The 16,990-nt window shown below is 39.5% G+C and overlaps 1 protein-coding gene across 6 annotated transcripts in view; it reads left to right on the forward strand.

Annotated features, from left to right (window-relative positions):
• Positions 1-5,682: 5,682 nt before the first annotated feature.
• kif21a (kinesin family member 21A) overlaps positions 5,683-16,990 on the forward strand; it is a 99,121-nt gene continuing 87,813 nt past the window's right edge. For 4 of the 6 annotated variants that reach the window (XM_061894445.1, XM_061894446.1, XM_061894449.1 and 1 more), the window contains exon 1: positions 5,684-5,987. In XM_061894445.1, coding sequence (XP_061750429.1) covers positions 5,938-5,987 — 50 coding nt within the window. In that variant the 5' untranslated portion in view covers positions 5,684-5,937. Of the gene's footprint in view, positions 5,988-16,990 lie in introns of all 6 variants that reach the window. The other 2 variants (XM_061894444.1, XM_061894447.1) reach the window with 1 other exon arrangement.

Raw genomic sequence — 16,990 nt, forward strand, 5'->3', positions numbered from 1 at the left:
GTAGTGGGTTTCAGTAGGCCTTTATAGGCACAAAAGACAGGTCGGGTATTGAGAAACTTACATTTATGACTATAAAACTTAGCTAATAAAATAATGAGGTTGCAAAGGTAGAATTCCTTTTCAATTTTTTGTTCATACAGTGTAAAACCAAAAATCACATATTTAAAGCAAAGCACAAACTTGGCGGCATAGAGTGGCCGTGCTAGCAACTTGAGGGTTGCAGGTTCGATTCCCCCTTCCGCCATTCTAGTCACTGCCGTTGTGTCCTTGGGCAAGGCACTTTACCCACCTGCTCCCAGTGCCACCCACACTGGTTTAAATGTAACTTAGATATTGGGTTTCACTATGTAAAGCGCTTTGAGTCTCTCGAGAAAAGAGCTATATAAATATAATTCACTTCACTTCACTTCATGAATATTGTCCAGAATGAAGCGACAGATGCCTTGCCATAGTGATCGAGTGTTTTCTCAAGTCCAAAACAAGTGGTTAACAGTCTCTGGATGCATTTTACAAAAGGTGCAGGTAACATCAAAGTCCTTCTTGTATCTAACCCAGTGGTTCTTAACCTGGGTTCGATCGAACCCTAGGGGTTCGGCAGAGGTCAAGACACACCCGACTCATCGGGTAAATAAAAACTTTTCCCTACCGGCGTATTACGGATACGGCAACAGCTGAAGTAATTTTTTGTGAGTTTATGCACTGTGTTGGTTTTGTTGTTTGAACAAGGTGATATTCATGCACGGTTGTGCACCAGTGAAAAAACATGGTAACACTTTAGTATGGGGGACATATTCACCATCAATTAGTTGCTTATTAACGTGCAAATTATAACATATTGGCTATTAACTAGTCATTATTAAGTAGGTATTAATGCCTTATTCGGCATGGCCTTATAACCCAAACCCTCTAACCCTGGCCCTAACCCTAACCAAGTAACTCAAAATTAAGTCTTTGTTACTTAGAATTAGGGCTGCAAAATTTACAAACAGCTGAGAAACAATAATCAAACTAAGTATGGTGCCAGTATGCTGTTTTTCAATAAAATACTGCAAAGGATAGAAATGTGGTTTGTCTCTTTTATCCGATTATTAATCTAAGTAATAATCGACAGAGGCTTCACGGTGGCAGAGGGGTTAGTGCGTCTGCCTCACAATACGAAGGTCCTGCAGTCCTGGGTTCAAATCCAGGCTCGGGATCTTTCTGTGTGGAGTTTGCATGTTCTCCCCGTGAATGCGTGGGTTCCCTCCGGGTACTCCGGCTTCCTCCCACTTCCAAAGACATGCACCTGGGGATAGGTTGATTGGCAACACTAAATTGGCCCTAGTGTGTGAATGTGAGTGTGAATGTTGTCTGTCTATCTGTGTTGGCCCTGCGATGAGGTGGCGACTTGTCCAGGGTGTACCCCGCCTTCCGCCCGATTATAGCTGAGATAGGCGCCAGCGCCCCCCGCGACCCCGAACGGGAATAAGCGGCAGAAAATGGATGGATGGATGGATGGATAATCGACAGATTAATCGATTATCAAATTAGTTAGTTGCAGCCCTACTTAGAATATGTTGCCCTGGTGTCCAAAAACTCTAAATTAAAGGCCTACTGAAACCCACTACTACCCACCATGCAGTCTAATAGTTTATACATCAATGATGAAATATTAACATTGCAACACATGCCAATACGGCCTTTTTAGTTTACTAAATTGCAATTTTAAATTTCGCACAAAGTGTCCTGTTGAAAAAATCAATTTGATGACGCGTGCACGTGACGTCTCGGATTGTAGAAGACATTTTGTTCCAGCCCGATCCCAGCTATAAGTCGCCTGCTTTAATCGTATTAACAGTATTCTGGACATCTGTGTTGCTGAATCTTTTGCAATTTGTTCAATTAATAATGGAGACGTCAAAGAAGAAAGCTGTAGGTGGGAAGCGGTGTATTGCGGCTGCCCTTAGCAACACAAACACAGCCGGTGTTTCATTGTTTACATTCCCGAAAGATGACGGTGAAGCTTTACTATGGAACAGAGCGGTCAAGCGAACATGGTTCCCTACCACATGTCAACTGGCAGGTTTCGGTGAGAAAATGGTGGTAATTAGTCGGCTCGTACCGTTGACATGAGCGGAGAGCTTGCGTCGTTCCTCCTGTACCTGTCAAAGAGGCAGCTGCGACTCTCTTGCCTCCTCCCACCGGCCGCCCCCGACCGTCAGATGCTTCCACCGTGGAGGACGGAAAAAAAAAATTTCAGCCAGGCCTGACCGGCTGCCTTCGCCTCGTCGAGAAATGTGGCTTCCCTCGGAGACACTGGCGGTCACCACACCCGTGGCCACACCCCTCCGACTTTTAAGGTTGTCCATGTACGACCATATAATCCCACTAAAACACTAGTAACACAATAAGCAGATAAGGGATTTTACAGAATTATCCTAGTAAATGTGTCTAATAGCATCTGAATCGCTCCCACTGCCCTCGTCTTTTTTTTCTTTTTCTAATCCTTCACTCTCACTTTCCTCACCCACAAATCTTTCATCCCCGCTCCAATTAATGGGGAAATCGTCGCTTTCTCGGGCTGAATCGCTCTCGCTGCTGGTGGCCATGAATGTAAACAATTTTTCAGATGTGAGGAGCTCCACAACCCGTGACACCACGCGCACATCGTCTGCTACTTCCGGTACAGGCAGGGCTTTTTTATGAGCGACCAAAAGTTGCTAACTTTATCATCGATGTTCTCTACTAAATACTTACAGCAAAAATACGGCAATATCGCGAAATGATCAAGTATGACACATAGAATGGACCTGCCATCCCCGTTTGAATAAGAAAATCTCATTTCAGTACGCCTTTAAGTGTTTATTACTTAAAATATATTCCCCATACTAAAGTGTTACCAAACACATATACCAGTAACTGTCTTGAATTTGAAAAAAAACATTTAAATTGTATTTTTAGCTAAAGAAGAGTTCGGTGAATGCACATACCTCCAACAAGGTTAAGATGCACTGATCTAACAATCAGTCTTACAATGACGAAACATTTTTTTTTTTTAAAGGTTTATTTATAAATTTCAACAATTACAAACAATAAGTCAAACAACAATATAAAACATTATAAAACATTATAAAAACAGTACAAAAAAGCGCCAGTGGGTTGTAAGTTCAAAATAATAAAAATAGAATACAAAAATATATATATATAATAAACAAAATGCAAAGCCGTAGGCTTATTCAGATTCATCAAACAACTTAAATTTGGAACACAGCATCATCGTTTTCACAGCTTTTTTGTTGTTAGAGGTAGAGAGCGTTTTAATGTAAAGTTCCAGACAATGAAGAAACTTTTTTTTTTTAAAGGTTTATTCATAAATTTCAACAATTACAAACAATAAGTCAAACAACAATATAAAACATTATAAAACATTATGAAAACAGTACAAAACAGCGCCAGGGGGTTGTAAGTTCAAAATAATAAAAATAGAATACAAAAAAAAATATATATATATAATAAACAAAATGCAAAGCCGTAGGCTTATTCAGATTCATCAAACAACTTAAATTTGGAACACAGCATCATCGTTTTCACAGCTTTTTTGTTGTTAGAGGTAGAGAGCGTTTTAATGTAAAGTTCCAGACAATGAAGAAACTTTTTTTTTTTCAAAGGTTTATTCATAAATTTCAACAATTACAAACAATAAGTCAAACAACAATATAAAACATTATAAAACATTATGAAAACAGTACAAAACAGCGCCAGGGGGTTGTAAGTTCAAAATAATAAAAATAGAATACAAAAATATATATATATATACAGTGCCCTCCATAATTATTGGCACCCCTGGTTGAGATGTGTTAAAAGCCTTAAAATAAATTCAGTGTTTATTGCAGAAGAATACTGTCACACTGAAAATTGTAGGAAAATGTAGCCTTCAACTCAAATGAATTGTAAGAAAATAAAAAAATCCCTGACTAAAAAATAATTATTTTTCATTAAATCACCTGTTCCACAATTATTGGCACCCTTAACAATTCCCAGGAAATAAATATAATTGAAGCATTTCTGTCATTTCTACAGTAGTTTACAAAGTTTACCAGAGTACGTAGGAACATTTAATTAGTAATTCATCACTTCCTGTTTCCCTGGGGTATAAATATGACGTGACACCGAGGCCATTTCTCTTATCCACTCTTAAACATGGGAAAGACAAAGGAACACAGCATACAAGTGAGGCAGATGTGCGTCGACCTTCACAGGTCAGGCAGAGGCTACAAGAAGATTGCCACTCAACTGCAGCTGCCCATATCCACTGTGAGAGGAATAATTAAGAAGTTCAAAACAACTGGAACAGTGGTAAATAAGCCTGGACGAGGACCCAAGTTTATTTTGCCACCACGCACAGTGAGGAGGATGGTAAGAGAAATCAAAAGATCTCCAAAGCTCACTGTTACAGAATTACAACAAATGGTAGCATCCTGGGGTCACAAAGTCTCCAAATCAACCATCAGGCGCTGTCTACACGCCAACAAGCTGTTTGGGAGGCATGCACGGAGAAAACCTTTCCTCACTCACAATCATAAACGCAAGCGTCTGGAGTTCGCCAAACGGTATTGGGGCTTCAACTGGGACCGTGTGCTTTGGTCAGATGAGACCAAGATTGAGCTTTTTGGCAACAAACACTCTAAGTGGGTCTGGCGTACCACGAAAGATGCGCATGCTGAAAAGCACCTCATACCCACTGTGAAGTATGGGGGTGGGTCAGTGATGCTGTGGGGCTGTTTCACTTCCAAAGGCCCTGGGAACCTTGTTAGGGTGCATGGCATCATGAATGCTTTGAAATACCAGGACATTTTAAATCAAAATCTGTTGCCCTCTGCCCGAAAGCTGAAGCTGGGTCGTCACTGGGTCTTTCAGCAAGACAATGACCCTAAACATATGGCCAAATCTACACAGAAATGGTTCACCAGACACAAAATCAAGCTCCTCCCATGGCCATCTCAGTCCCCTGACCTCAACCCCATTGAGAACCTGTGGGTGAGCTGAAAAGGAGAGTACAGAGGAGAGGACCCAGGTCTCTGGATGATTTAGAGAGATTCTGCAAAGAGGAATGGCTGAAAATCCCTCTTTCTGTCTTTGCCCATCTTGTGAAACATTATAGGAGAAGATTAGGTGCTGTTTTGTTGGCAAAAGGGGGTTGTACAAAATATTAACACCAGGGGTGCTAATAATTGTGACACACATTATTTGATGTCAAATAATTATTTCTTTATGTGGGATTTTTTCCCCACTGAATAAATGCACTTGTATTGAAGGTTGGATTTTTCTCTTTTTTTCCATTAAGGTCCCATATTATTTAGAAAAAAAATAAAATAATTGGAAGCTAAAAAACACATCTCAACCAGGGGTGCCAATAATTATGGAGGGCACTGTATATATATATAATAAACAAAATGCAAAGCCGTAGGCTTATTCAGATTCATCAAACAACTTAAATTTGGAACACAGCATCATCGTTTTCACAGCTGTTTTGTTGTTAGAGGTAGAGAGCGTTTTAATGTAAAGTTCCAGACAATGACGAAACATTTAAGACGCTCTACTTCTGGTTATGACGTCACTACGTTGGGCGTGGCCTCGTGACGCATTGCAGCTGCCCTCCCCCCGGCGCGCCTGGACACTGCGCGCGCGCGCGACGGCGGCGGGGCGAAAAAAAAAAAACGTTTGTTTGCGTGCGCGCTCACGCGGCGATGGATGCTCCGGCGGCGGCGCAGGTACACGCGTCCACGTCACGTCGCGTCGCCCCACGTCACGTCACGTCTCAGCCCTTTCTCGAGGAATAAGAAAGGCTTCTCCGGTGCCCCTGTTTGTGCTGACATGGCGGCGGCGGCTACCCGGTGGCGCTAAGCCGACGCAGCTGGCTTCATTTTGGGTTACGTTCGTCTCACGTGGGGCAGAACCATGACGGCCGCGGCGGGTCAGGATGAGAGTTCGGTCCGCGTGGCGCTGAGGTGAGTCCACTTTCGTGTCCGCCGGCTAGCAAGCACCTGCCTGGTGGGCTCCGGCCGGGCCTATTGCGGTTGCGTCCCGCCGGCCGGCCGGCGCTGCCTGCTGCAGGTGCTCCCGATGATGATGATGATGATGTAACGGTCACGGTGTAAGTACGCCACCATGTACACTCTATGTAAAATACATCTTTGTCTGTTTGGACTCTCTGACCACTTTCGGTCCGGCAAGCTCTACCAGGTGACTTCCGTCATGTTTTATGCGCCAAATATTGCTATTTATGACGCAGGTGTGTTGCACACCATTAAAAACGCGCCCGAAACGATCCCCCTCCCATTCCGATTCGGAATCGATTTGTGTTTCAACACGATTCTCAATTGTCTGTTATTTACTGTAACAATTAGAATGAAAGTAAAAAAAAAAAAGGTTTAAAAAGCTAATTCTGATGCATATCAGATTCCAGAAAACACAGAGTGAGATGTTTTACCTGTTGTGCAAAACACAAATGCATAAAATGACTTAACACATTAAAATGACTAGTAAAACATTTAAAAACATAACAACCAACTTCTAAAACATTAAAAACGACTCCCAAACACATACAATGACTCCGAAGAGATGCACAGTGACATCTATAACGTAAATTACCCCTTAAACACGTAACAAGGCTCCTAAAACACGTAAAAAAACTCCTAAAACACTTAAAAATACTCATAAAAACACGTAAAAAGACTCCATCCATCCATTTTCTACCGCTTATTCCCTTTTGGGGTCGCGGGGGGCGCTGGCGCCTATCTCAGCTACAATCGGGCGGAAGGCGGGTTACACCCTGAACAAGTCGCCACCTCATCGCAGGGCCAACACAGATAGACAGACAACATTCACACTCACATTCACACACTAGGGCCTATTCAGTGTTGCCAATCAACCTATCCCCAGGTGTAAAAAGACTCCTAAAACCAATTAAAAACAGAATGAGGTGTTTGCATCCTTTGCGAGCACATACACTTGTTGACCTTGTAGGTCAGGGGTCGGGAACCTTTTTGGCTGAGAGAGCCATACAAGCCAAATATTTGAAAAAGTATTTCCGTGAGAGCCATACAACTTTTTTTTTCTTTTTTTTTAACACTGAATACAACTATATGCGTGCATTTTTAAGAAAGACCAACATTTTTAGGGTATAATAAGTCTCTTATTCTTTTTAATAACATTGTTATTCTGAGGCTAGCCAAAAATAAATAAAGTACTTCTTATCATTAATGCGACTTCTTGAACAGGTGGGGTAGAAACCGGATGGATGGATGAAAATGCATGAGAATGTTTTATATTTTGAACGTTATTTTTGATTCTGTGATTACCAGCGGATTTATTCATTATTTATCGTGTTAAGCAATGTCAGCTAGAATTTATCTGAGAGCCAGGTGTAGTCATCAAAAGAGCCACATCTGGCTCTAGAGCCATAGGTTCCCTACCCCTGTTGTAGGTGAACAGTGAACGTGAATGGAAGACCTGAAGGATAAAAGAATTTACGGGTGCGCATCATGGATATGTTGTTAAAACGTATTTAAAAAAAATCTAAATATATTTATATAGATAATTATATTAATATGTTTGTATATCAATATTTATATAGTTATGTTATTAGATTGAGATATTACTATATTTAGATGTTTACATATACAGTGGGCAAAAAAGTATTTAGTCAGCCACCGATTGTGCAAGTTCTCCCACTTAAAATGATGATAGAGGTCTGTAATTTTCATCATAGGTACACTTCAACTGTGAGAGACAGAATGGGAAAAAAAAAAAATCCAGGAATTCACATTGTAGGAATTTTAAATAATTTATTTGTAAACGAGTTGAGTTTATACCAAAAAGTTCTATTTTGGTTTCATCTGACCACATGACATTCTCCCAATCCTCTGCTGTATCATCCATCCCAAGAACACCATACCTACTGTGAAGCATGGGGGTGGAAACATCCTGCTTTGGGGCTGTAAGGGTACAGGACGATTGATCCGTGTTAAGGAACGAATGAATGGGGCCATGTATCGTGAGATTTTGAGCCAAAACCTCCTTCCATCAGTGAGAGCTTTGAGTTGACCAAATACTTATTTTCCACCATAATTTACAAATAAATTCTTTAAAATTCCTACAATGTGAATTCCTGGACTTTCTGTCCCTCACAGTTGAAGTGTACCTATGATGAAAATTACAGACCTCTGTCATCATTTTAAGTGGGAGAACTTGCACAATCGGTGGCTGACTAAATACTTTTTTGCCCCACTGTATGGCTGTTGACAAAGTATGCCTTGCATTCACTTGTGTGTATGTGAAAAGCCGTAGATATTATGTGACTGGGCCAGCACGCAAAGGCAGTGCCTTTTAAGGTTTATTGGCGTTTTGAAAAGTCTTTGATTTTACTTTTTGAAACCGATACCGATAATTTTGAAACAGATACTGATAATTTTGAAACCTATACCAATAATTTCCGATACTACATTTCAAAGCATTTATCGGCCGACATCTCTAAGTTGAAGCATTTAAGTACCATCTTAAAACTTGATTTGTATACCATAACCTTTACATACCATCACCCCCCCCCCCCCCTTTTGGACCAGTTGATCTGCCATCTCTTTTCTGCTTTGCCCTCCCCTCGGGTTGCCAGCTGTTCCAAGTCCGGACCCGTGGTGCAACTCCGTATTCTTCTTCCTCCAAACACGACGAGTTGAGTTCATACCAAAAAGTTCTATTTTGGTTTCATCTGACCACAGGACATTCTCCCAATCCTCTGCTGTATCATTCATGTATCCATTTTGGTATAAACTCAACACGTCGTGTTTGGAGGAAGAAGAATACTGAGTTGCATCCCAAGAACACCACACCTACTGTGAAGCATGGGGGTGGAAACATCATGCTTTGGGGATGTTTTTCTGCTAAGGGAACAGGACGATTGATCCGTGTTAAGGATTGAATGAATGGGGCCATGTATCGTGGCCGTATAAACAACTTTAACACTGTTACAAATATACGCCACACTGTGAACCCACACCAAACAAGAATGACATACACATTTCGGGAAAACATTTGCACCGTAACACAACATAAACAAACCAGTACAAATACCCAGAACCCCTTGCCGCACTAACTCTTCCGGGACGCTACAATATACACCCCCTGCTACCCCTTACCTCAACCCCGCCCACCTCAACCTCCCCATGCTCTCTCAGGGAGAGCATGTCCCAAATTCCAAGCTGCTGTTTTGAGGCATGTTAAAAAAAATTATCCACTTTGTGACTTCAATAATAAATATGGCAGTGCCATGTTGGCATTTTTTTCCATAACTTAAGTTGATTTATTTGGGAAAACCTTGTTACATTGTTTAATGCATCCAGCGGGGCATCACTACAACATTAGGCATAATAACATGTTAATTCCATGACTGTATGTATCGGTATGGGTTGATATCGGAATCGGTAATTTTATAGTTGGACAGTATCGGAATATCGGATATCTGTACTTCTAATTGCTTCTAAAATAATGATAGATGCTGACATGCCAGTGCCTCTCACAAACCCTCCACGGTACCCGCCCCGCTATTTAGGAAACACTGCATTATAGGGGCTGTTTGGAACTTGCTCACAGGTACATTTTTCTAGGGGACGTATTTTTTTCACGCCTGTAATTTGAATCTTTATTTATTCATTTTTCTGTTTGGGTCAAAATATACGTTATTGACTCTTGCGCCCTCTGAAGTTATTATTTTCTTTCATCTCTGAGTGTCAAGATAGTTTTATGACTAATGTATTCATTACTAACACTAAAAGATGCTATTATGTATGTCTGTGTGTATTTATTACGGTTGTATGGTATACTAGTGTTGGTATAGTACCTTGATACTAATTAATCATATTTGGTACTATTTCACCTCTAAAAAGTACCAGTCCACCCCCCCTCATCGTCGTCAGGCTGTGTCATAGCTGGTTTACGCGTTGAGGAGCATGTTCGGCAGCGCACAATCACAGAGTACTTACAAGCAGACACAGTGTGTAGACAGAAAAGGGAAAACGGACGCTTTTTGGCTGATAAAGGTGAAGTTATAACACTGAAACGCCCTGAGGAAGAGGTGCTTTAAGACATGGCTAGCTAGCTAGCTACTAAAATGTTTTAGCTACTTTTAAATCACTAATCCTCCCTGCAGGACGAGGAATAGCTAAACATGCTTTACTACACACTGTAGCTCACCGGCATCAAAATGTGAACAAACCCCATTGGTGGATCTACTGTAATGATATCAAGTACAGGCACGTATCTAGTCAATACAACTATGATTACGTCTATTTTTTGCCATCACAAAATCTTCTTTCGGTTTTTTAAAATGTATATTATGTTTATAAAGTCAGGAAATATGTCCCTGGACACATGAGGACTTTGAATATGACCAATGTATGATCCTGTAACTACTTAGTATCGGATCGATACCCATATTTGTGGTATCATCCAAAACTAATGTAAAGCATCAAACAACAGAAGAAGTGATTATTACATTTTAACAGAAGTGTAGACAGAACATGTTAAAAGAGAAAGTAAGCAGATATTCATAGTAAATGAACAAGTAGATTAGTAATACCACTTGTTCTTAATGTTGACAAAATAATAGAATGATAAACAATATGTTACTGCATATGTCAGCAGACTGAATTACGAGCCTTTGTTTGTTTACTTACTACTAAAAGACAAGTTGTCTAAAACGTTTATTTTATTTAAGGACACAATTGCAATAAGAAACATATGTTTAATGATTTTTTGTTCAAATAAAGCTACTAATGCAATTTTTTGTGGTCCCCTTTATTGAGAAAAGTATCGAAATACATTTTGGTACCAGTACCAAAATATTGGTGTCAGGACGACACGTGTATGTATGTATATGTGTGTATATATGTAAAGGTGTATATGTCCGTATAAATACTGTATGTATACTTCCAAAAACATGCACCTGGGGATAGGTTGATTGGCAACACTAAATTGGCCCTAGTGTGTGAATGTGAGTGTGAATGTTGTCTATCTGTGTTGGCCCTGCGATGAGGTGGCGACTTGTCCAGGGTGTACCCCGCCTTCCGCCCGATTGTAGCTGAGATAGGCGCCAGCGCCCCCCGCGACCCCAAAAGGGAATAAGCGGTAGAAAATGGATGGATGGATGGATATACTGTATGTGTCTATATATACCTTCTCCTTTCTTGTTGCTTTATTTGTATTTGGCTTTATTAAATGTTCGGGTAAAATGTAATTAAACCAAACCAGCATTCTTTTACTGTAATATAGAAATTCATCACAGCTGTTTATCTTTTTTATGGAGTAATGTAGTTAATCGTAGACCTGACACCCAATGTTATTGGAAGAAAAAAACAATTGATTTTGAATTGAATCATTAGCCCCATGAATCAAATCGAATGGTGTGGTGCCCAAAGATCCACAGCCCTAGTAAGCACGGCTAAGGCGGTGTGGCGGGGACGAGCGCCTTGCATCATTTACAGACCACTTTGGTCGGACTAAAGTCCTTTTTTAAAACAAAAGTGCCATACTGTCCAGGTGTCACAATTTCATCCTTTTTATTTTCTCTTTTCACTCCATGCAGAGAATCAACAAGATGGTGCAACCAAACTTGATAGTTGATACCGTTTACCTGATTGGCTGTTAGCGTATCGCTCCCTACTGATCAGCGATCAGTTCCTGCGTTGCTCGGTTACCAGAGAGCGAGTGCCTTTGTTCATGCAACCAAGCTTGCTTCCATACTTCCGCTTTCTTCCGACATAAAATCAAAAATGAATTATACAACACATTTTTAAAGAGGAACATTATCACAATTTCAGAAGGGTTAAAACCAATAAAAGTCAGTTCCCAGTGGCTTATTTTATTTTTCGAAGTTTTTTTTCAAAATTTTACCCATCATGGAATATCCTGAAAAAAGGCTTTAAAGTGCCTGATTTTCGCTATCTGTAAATCCACCCGTCCATTTTCCTGTGACGTCACATAGTGATGCCAATACAAACAAACATGGCGGATAGAATAGCAAGATAGAGCGACATTAGCTTGGATTCAGACTCGGATTTCAGCGGCTTAAGCGATTCAACCGATTACGCATGTACTGAAACGGATGATTGGAGTGTGGAGGCAGATAGCGAAAACGAAATTGACGAAGAAACTGAAGTTATTCAGCGAATAGCTATTGAAGCTTTTCGGCGATCGCCTTCTAAGCAACGATTGCATCTTTTGACCACTGGAGCAACTTAAATCCGTCGATTGGTAAGTGTTTGTTTGGCATTAAATGTGGGTGGAGGGAAAGGTTGGATGCAAATATAGCTACAAATGTACATACAGCTAGCCTAAATAGCATGTTAGCATCGATTAGCTGGCAGTCATGCCGTGACCAAATATGTCTGATTAGCACATAAGTCAATAACATCAACAAAACTCACCTTTGTGAATTCGTTGACTTTATCATTGGAAATGCATCTGCTTTAAATGTGGCAGGATATCTACACATCTCTGTCACATTGCTATCGTCGGTAAAATGTGCCGAACAAACGAGGGACTTTCGCATCTTTTGACACTGGTGCTACTTGAATCCGTCGATTGGTATGTGTTTGTTTGGCATTAAATTTGGGTGGAGGGAAAGGCTGGATGCAAATATAGCTACAAATGAGGCTTATTTATGCAATATGTACATACAGCTAGCCTAAATAGCATGTTAGCATCGATTAGCATGCCGTGCTAATCGATACACGTTCCACGTAAGTCAACTTACGTGTTGTTACACCATCCGACAACACACCGACGAGGCATGATGTCTCTAAGGTACGGAAAACAGTCGAAAAAACGGAAAATAACAGAGCTGATTTGCCTTGTGTGTGTAATGTGTTTGAGAAAATGGCGGATTGCTTCCCATTGTAACATCACGGGTGAAAGGTCATCGCTCCGACAGCGAACAATTGAAAGGCGTTTAAATCGCCAAATTCACCCTTTTAGAGTTTGAACATATGGTCTTTTCTTCTGCAACATCAAGGTATATATTGACGCTTACATAGGTCTGGTGATAATGTTCCCCTTTAATTGATGTCGTTTTATCGTCCGGCCCTATTAACACATGTTCTTCTCACTTTTCTGACACTTTTTTACAAGGCTGTTCCTGGTCAGCTGTCTTGATGAAGCCAAAGCTTTGGTTGCAGCAGTTTGAACGTTGCCTTCATGAGCTTAAAGACCGCAGGCTTACAGTGTATCCACTCCTACAAGCAGCTGCATGCCCACAGCTCGTTATGTTGAACCTGCTTAAGCCTCTTAGCGGATCTATTTAATGTCATTATGGTCCTTACCGCGCCCCATGGCCCGAGGACCAGGACCAACAAGTCCTGGCAGGACACAATGTGGTCGGTTAACAACTAAACCTCACACGGGACCTGGACGGAAGCCAGAATCCAAAAAGTTTCATGTTAGCGAGCTTTCTTGGCTTTCTCGCGTTTATCTTCCTGGCACGTTGGTTTTGTTGTCGATCTGAAGTAATCTGCGGACACACCCGCACCTGAGCCCCGCCCCTGCATGCACGCCTTAGACCTCATTGGTGTCTCTGCGCTGTGCAAATACGCCGCGAGAATGCACGCTGCAGCAAGATGCCTGCGAGCACAGCGGGGCCTCTCTTAGAGCCGAGCGGGGATTAAAAAAGCTCCGCAGGAGAAACTAGCTGGTTGCCAAGGCGACCACAGCACTATTTTTCCGTTGCGTTTTGCACGACGGCGCATCGCTCTTTGTTAGCAAGGAGGACCATCTCGGAGCGTTGGGGCCAAGTGCACATGCTCAGTGAGAGTTGTCAGCAAAGAAGGTTGCCAGCTGTTTGCTGACGAGACATGCTGCTGCAACACCTCTTTCTCAACAGCAAACAGACATGCCGCTGCAACACCTCTTTCACAACAACATCCATGTGCAAGCCCTCACGTGGAGTTTTATCCGTTCTCAGACAACCTCTGATTAGTTCACCTTTGGACACAATTTATCCCACATAGGGATGGTACCATTTCTCATTTGAACCGATTTAGTGCCAATATCAGGGAATTTATACCTATACTTAAAGATACCAATTTTCGGTACTTAATTTTTCCGTTTGTGTAGTAATATTTATATTATTATGTTTTTATTTTTATTTGATTTATTTACTATTACAATTTTACTGTTTATTTTTTTGATGTGTTTTCATTTATTCATCATATTTGTTTTTGATATTACAATCTCATGTTTTTTTTATTTATTTAATAATTGTTATTTTATCATCTATTTTTTATTTGTTACAAAACATACAATGTCAGTGTTTTTATTTTATTGAATCTATTTAATATTTATGTTTTATTTAATTCATTAGAATTTTTTTTTTAATATTATGCAGCTGAGAAAGGCTCCACCACCAAGCGGTAGAAAATGGATGGATGGATATTACAATCTCACTTTTTTTTATTTTGTTTTTATGTATTTATGTAATCAAATCGATATCTTTGTTTATTTAGTTTCTTGTTTGTTATAATTGTTATATTATAATCCCACTTTTTTTATTGTTTTATTTGATTTAATTTTTTTTTATTATCAACATCTCACCATTTTAATTATTTAATTTTTATTTAATTTAATTGTTGTTGTTTTTTGCTTTTACTTCTACTTTATTTGTTACTCCCTGTTTTATTTTATTCAATATTTTAATTTCATTTAATTTCTTATTTTTATTGTTATAATCTCACTGTTTTTTATTCATTTTTTTAATCAATATTTCTATTTTGTGCTTGTTTTCAATGCTACAATCTCACTGTTTTTATTATTTTATTTGTTTAATAATTTAATATTTAATTTATTCTTGTATTTGTTTTTACTATGACAATCTCACTGTTTTATAAATTTTTTATTCATTTATTTAATTAAAATATTTTTTATATTTTTTGTTTTTAATATAACAATATCAGTTATTTTTGAATGTATTTACTCAATTTGATTATTTTTATTGTATTGATTTTTTAAATTTGTTTTTAATATAAAAATGTCACTGTTTTTATTCAACCTTAATTAGTGAACCGATAACTGCGCTGCCCTGTTGTTAAATCTAGTTTTCTTTCACTTCTGCAAGTATGCATTCATAACAGTCTGTCCTAGGTATGTTGCCGTAATCAGGAAGTAGTCTTTGCCATTAAGTTGCATGCCTTTTGTTGAGTCCTGCAAAGAGTTTATTCTGTAAGTATTGCACTTATTACACACCAATGTGCATCCTAGTTTGGAGGTGTTGAAATCACCAGGTGAAAGGCGAATGCTAATCAGTAGCATGTACATGTCATTTATAATGTAAATGAGTTTAAAAAGTGGAGCTGTACTTTACTTTTGAGCGCTTTCTGTCAGAAATACTTGCTTTGTCAACATAGGAAATGAACATGAAAATGATCTGTTCCACGGTCAAACTGTGGCCTTTATTCAAACAAAGGCAGGAAAAAAGTTATCCTCTAACGTTTCTTAGAAATGTATTTGTATCATCCTGCTGCAGATAACTTTGGACCGCCACAAATAGATTCTGGCACTACCTGTTTGCCCTTGCTCGTAAACACATTATAACGGGACTGTCTGTGGATGTGAAACATGTCCATTAAGGGTGTGAATCCTACAACAACTCAGAATTCAATTTGATTGCGAATCGGGGCGGACGTAGCTTCTCGGCTATTGGCGACAATTAACACATTTTTCAAATTGATTGTTGATCATTTTTAATTGATTCAGAATCCTAATAGATAACAAACACAATTTGGATTAGGGCTGGGCGAAATAACGATATCTATGTATGTCGGTGTAGACACGTAATCCATATTAATAAACAAATGCGTTCGATAAAACATTAGAATTACTTTTGTTTGAAGAAACATGAATTATAGTATGAAAGCAAGTTTGCTTGCATGAACAAAGGCACTCGCTCTCTGGTAACCGATCAACGCAGGAAGCGATCACTGATCAGTAAGAGTGACACGTCAACGGTCAATCAGGTAACCGTATCAACTATCAAGTTTGGTTGCACCATTTTGTTGTGAGAAGAGGAAGTCAAAATAAAAAAAATGTGGCTAAAAGAGGACAAGTCACCTGGACAGTATGGCACTTTTATTTTTTATTTTTACTACTGGACCGTAGTCAGACCAATGTGGACTCTAAATGATGCAATGCACTCGTCCCCACCAAGACCACCTTAGCCGTGCTCACCCTTTAGAGCACAGCCGTAGCTTCCTGGCACTAAACCTGCAGAAAATAGTTATATTTCTCTATGTTTACATTTTCACACTTGGCACTATTTTCTCACACTTTATGACCCATTTCTTACGTATTCTTTAATTTTTAGATGTTATTTTTAAGTGTTCAATGTGATTTTACTATTATGTTGACATTGAATGTTTCCATTCTTGTGTTGACATTTCCTTTCTGTGTTGATAGCTGAGGCATTACAATTCGAGGAAGTTACATTTTTAGTCAAATATATTTTTCTCCTGCTCCTTATTTTCCTTAGGTCATAAAATATATGAAAAGCAATTATTGCCCGATATAAAACCCTTATGCCACTCCTTCTTTGTCTCATTTTGTCCACCAAATGTTTTATACTGTGCGTGAATGCAATGAAGGAATGTGTGAAGTGCTAATCAGGTATATTTGAATGACTGCAATTTTAATGCTTACATCCTATTAAGGCCAGCTGTATGTACATATTGCATCATTAAGCCGCGTTTGTAAGTATATTTGAGCTCATTTAATTTCCTTTACTTATGTCCTGTGCGTGTTTAATTGATATTTGCATGTCTCATGACTCATTATCGCTGTGTAATATTTGTTGCATTTCTGATAGTTGTTGTGCCAGACCACAGCAAGCGTTACACAGCCTGCAAAAATTGTAATATTAGAAGCAGACAGTTTGCTTTAACTTGGACACACACACATCTACACCTTTTGGCCA

This window comes from Nerophis ophidion, linkage group LG03 (assembly GCF_033978795.1).
Source record: "Nerophis ophidion isolate RoL-2023_Sa linkage group LG03, RoL_Noph_v1.0, whole genome shotgun sequence".
NCBI classification, from domain to species: domain Eukaryota; kingdom Metazoa; phylum Chordata; class Actinopteri; order Syngnathiformes; family Syngnathidae; genus Nerophis; species Nerophis ophidion.